Genomic DNA, 3,574 nt, shown 5'->3' with positions numbered 1-3,574 from the left:
CAGTTTTAGGGACCACTAAGGTCTATATAAAAGAGACTTCAGATACAGTATTAGGGACCACTAAGGTCTATATAAAAGCTTCCAAAGAGCACCAGTTCACGGGACCTTTAAGACTAATACTATCTCGCTGTAACTTGCTAACTATGCTGCTTCCTTCCACAGCTGTCTGCACAGGTTTCTGTTGCACCTTGTGATTCTCTATGATCCTCTCTGTATCTTCTTCAGCTCCATGTACATCTTTGGAGGTTTTTCAGGCCTCCTTCTGAACGATGTGCTGGCCTACACCCCTCCGTCCTGCCAGGCCTTTTCTAACCCAGCTTTGTGTGCTGCTGCTGGGCCGGGCCTTCGGTGCCAATGGGTCAAAAGTAGATGTGTCCCCTGGGAGCCAAAAGAAGCCGAGCACATTATCCCTGCTCCTTTTTGCCCTGCGAGACCTGGTACGTTACACTAGGGCCCTGTTTTTCCAGCTGATTCTTTGTTCTTTCTTTCTGTCTTTCTTTTTTTTCTCCCTAATTATTTTCCCTGTCATGTCAACATATTTTGCCTGAAATGTTCTGCACATGTACTGCAAGTGAAGCTCCCAAAAGATTTTTTTATCATGGGAATAGTAATTATTCTGAAGGATTTGGCTGCTGATGTTTGTTTGCATACCGTAATTATGGGAACAGAAGGTCAATGCTGCAACAATTACCTCATTTTGAAGTAATTAGGTTCAGTCCGATCCCCCATCCTCTTCCCCCTCCTCATTTGTCTCTGCCAGATTTAGATGGTGTTGCTTTTCCAGGTAATCTGCTTAATGCTGCTCACTGCGGGTTTAAATTAAAAGCGATCACGCTAATGATTGTAGTGTCAGTTTAAAATAGAACAACAGTACACATGGGTTGACAGTTTTAAAGGACCACACCAGTGTATTTTTATGTTTAATTTAATATTTACTACAAATTGTCTATACTTTACATACATTTTATATTATGACCCATAACAGTGAAAATCGAGTCAATATGAGATAATCAAGGGCAGAACTTTCAAATCCATCTAAAGTTAAACCAACCTGACAACGCACCCAAGGTTCTTTAAAGTGCTCATATTATGCCAATTTTTAGGTTCATAATTGTATTTAGAGGTTGTACCAGAATAGGTTTATGTGGTATTTTCAAAAAACTCCATATTTTTGCTGTACTGCACATTGCTGCAGCTCCTCTTTTCACCCTGTGTCTTGAGCTCTCTGTTTTAGCTACAGAGTGAGACATCGTAAATCTGTTCCATCTTTGTTGGGAGTTGCACATGCACAGTAGCTTGGTAAAGACTACTAGCCAGTCAGAAGCAGAGTATGAGGGCCCTGATAGTACCTAGGGAAGGACTACTAGCCAGTCAGAAGCAGAGTATGAGGGCCCTGATAGTACCTAGGTTAGGACTACTAGCCAGTCAGGAGCAGAGTATGAGGGCGTGCCCTCACAGTACCAGCCATTCAGAAGCAGAGTGATAGAGCGTCCCATGCTAGCAGCTAGGCAAGCATTAGAGCGTGTGTTACAAAGGGATGCATGTTCATCACAGAATTAAAGGCTGGACTACAGTAGAGCTGTTTGGAGCAGTGTGTGAACAGTGTTTTCTGTTGGAGATGGAAAGTCCCTTTGGGGGGGACTTTAAGCCTTTTCACTTCGTAAACCTATAATGTGCACACAAATATATATATATATAACACAATAAAGGAAAGGGAAAAAAGCCGAAAAGGATAATACGAGCACTTTAACAAAAACGAACATCTGAGAAGTCATCACTGGCAACTGTTGGGTAAAATATACCTGGCAGGTGGTTGGATGACCTCCAACACATCTGTTGCAGCTGTCACACACACCTGTCTGATTGGTTCAGTTTGCTGCTGTTCTGTGACTCTAACACATAACTCAAAGCCTGACGAGATGGATTTTCGTGCAATCTGGTGATAGCAAAATAATCCAGCTGCCGTGCAAGGTTACAGTTACACTGCCTTTGAGCACACAGTAAGTGGCAGTAGCTCAGTCTTTAGGGATTTGGCTTGGGAACCAGACGGTTGCAGGTCCACGTCCCTGTACAGACCATGCATGGAGTGTGGATTTGTAGCTGGAGAGGTGCTAGTTCACCTCCTGGGCACTGTCACTGTGCATTGAGCAAGGCACCAAAAACACCAACTGCTTGATCCACAAACAAAATGTACCCAGAATCAGTTGAAATCTGTTGATTTCCATGCTTAATGTAAATGAATCACATCAAAAGCATATGGCTGACTGGAACAGGGGAAAAATGCATTCAATAATCTAAAATTGTATGAAAATGGTTGATAAATGGCTGCCAAAAATGGAGATTTGTAGTTAAGGAGCAAAACAAACAAACCCCCCCACAAACAGGCATGGTCGTTCAGAAGCATGAAGTCTGGCAGATTAACACGTCCCAGATCAGTGCTCAGCATCTGCTTTGATCTCACAGCATGCTTATATACATATACGGCTGTATAATAACATAACTACCACATGTAAATGCCTTTTTAATCACATCCAAACGTTGCCATTACATGCTTGTTTACACCTCATGAAAGCATCACTTGCTTGCACACGAGTCTGTGTGCAAGTTCCTGACATACGCTTGATATTTAAAAATAAAAAATGTGCAAGATGGACATTCCAGTGCTACTCGTGCTTTTCAGACTGATGCCAACTGACTCACACTGTTTTCTGCTTTGCCTTTCTTGACATTGACACATTTTTTAGATCACAAGTGACTTATTTAAACTTGACTTGACTTATTTAAAGACCAACGATTATGATCAGTGGCAATTGATGTTCTAATTAGAACTGACTTCTCAGCAGATGTATCAATCTTTTCTGACACAGCATAAAGTAAAGATCTAAATGGTACATGTAAGAATGGACTTGTCAGAGAGTTTACTATGACAGCTGCAAACTGAAGAGCATTAATTAGGGTGATGTTGTTCTGATATGCAGTGTTGAATGATAACATGTCTGTTACTGACGGGTTAGCTCCAACTAACATGTTCTTTTGCCTAAGACCACTCAAGTACCTATTACAGTTATCATTTTTTCCTATATTCCTAAATCATGCCTCAATTCACTCCTAAAACTCTGTAGAAGGAAAAGCATTCAGTGTGTGTGTGTGTGTGTGTGTGTGTGTGTGTGTGTGTGTGTGTGTGTGTGTGTGTGTGTGTGTGTGTGTGTGTGTGTGTGTTGTGCCTTGCCCTCCCCCAGACAGCACAGACGAGCAGTGTTTCCGGTTCTCAGACTGTGCCAGCTGCACTGCCAACACACGGAGCTGTCAGTGGTGTGAGGACAGGAAGTGTATATCTGCATCCAGTAACTGCACCGTGGTGAGTCCTCACTGGGCGTCTACATCAGATCAATATTAGTGGGCCCTGGGGCGGCAATGCTCATTGGCCCTTACAATATGAGACTGTTGGTGCAACCAATAGCAATTTCTGTCATCTAAAGGTGCAGTAGGTAAGCCGTATAAAACTAACCTTCTGTCATATTTGCTGAAACTCGACTGCTCCCTGTTCAGATGCACCAATCAGGGCCGGGGGTGT

General features: G+C 42.7%; 1 protein-coding gene across 3 annotated transcripts in view; it reads left to right on the top strand.

Annotated features, from left to right (window-relative positions):
• Positions 1-3,574, top strand: part of atrnl1a (attractin-like 1a) — a 250,037-nt gene that overhangs the window by 66,880 nt on the left and 179,583 nt on the right. For all 3 annotated transcript variants that reach the window (XM_034898108.1, XM_034898107.1, XM_034898109.1), the window contains exons 12-13: positions 226-437; positions 3,240-3,358. In XM_034898108.1, coding sequence (XP_034753999.1) covers positions 226-437; positions 3,240-3,358 — 331 coding nt within the window. The remainder of the gene's footprint in view (positions 1-225; positions 438-3,239; positions 3,359-3,574) is intronic.

Source organism: Etheostoma cragini, chromosome 17 (assembly GCF_013103735.1).
Source record: "Etheostoma cragini isolate CJK2018 chromosome 17, CSU_Ecrag_1.0, whole genome shotgun sequence".
Taxonomy (NCBI): Eukaryota; Metazoa; Chordata; class Actinopteri; order Perciformes; family Percidae; genus Etheostoma; species Etheostoma cragini.
This window is presented reverse-complemented; position numbering and strand designations above follow the sequence as displayed.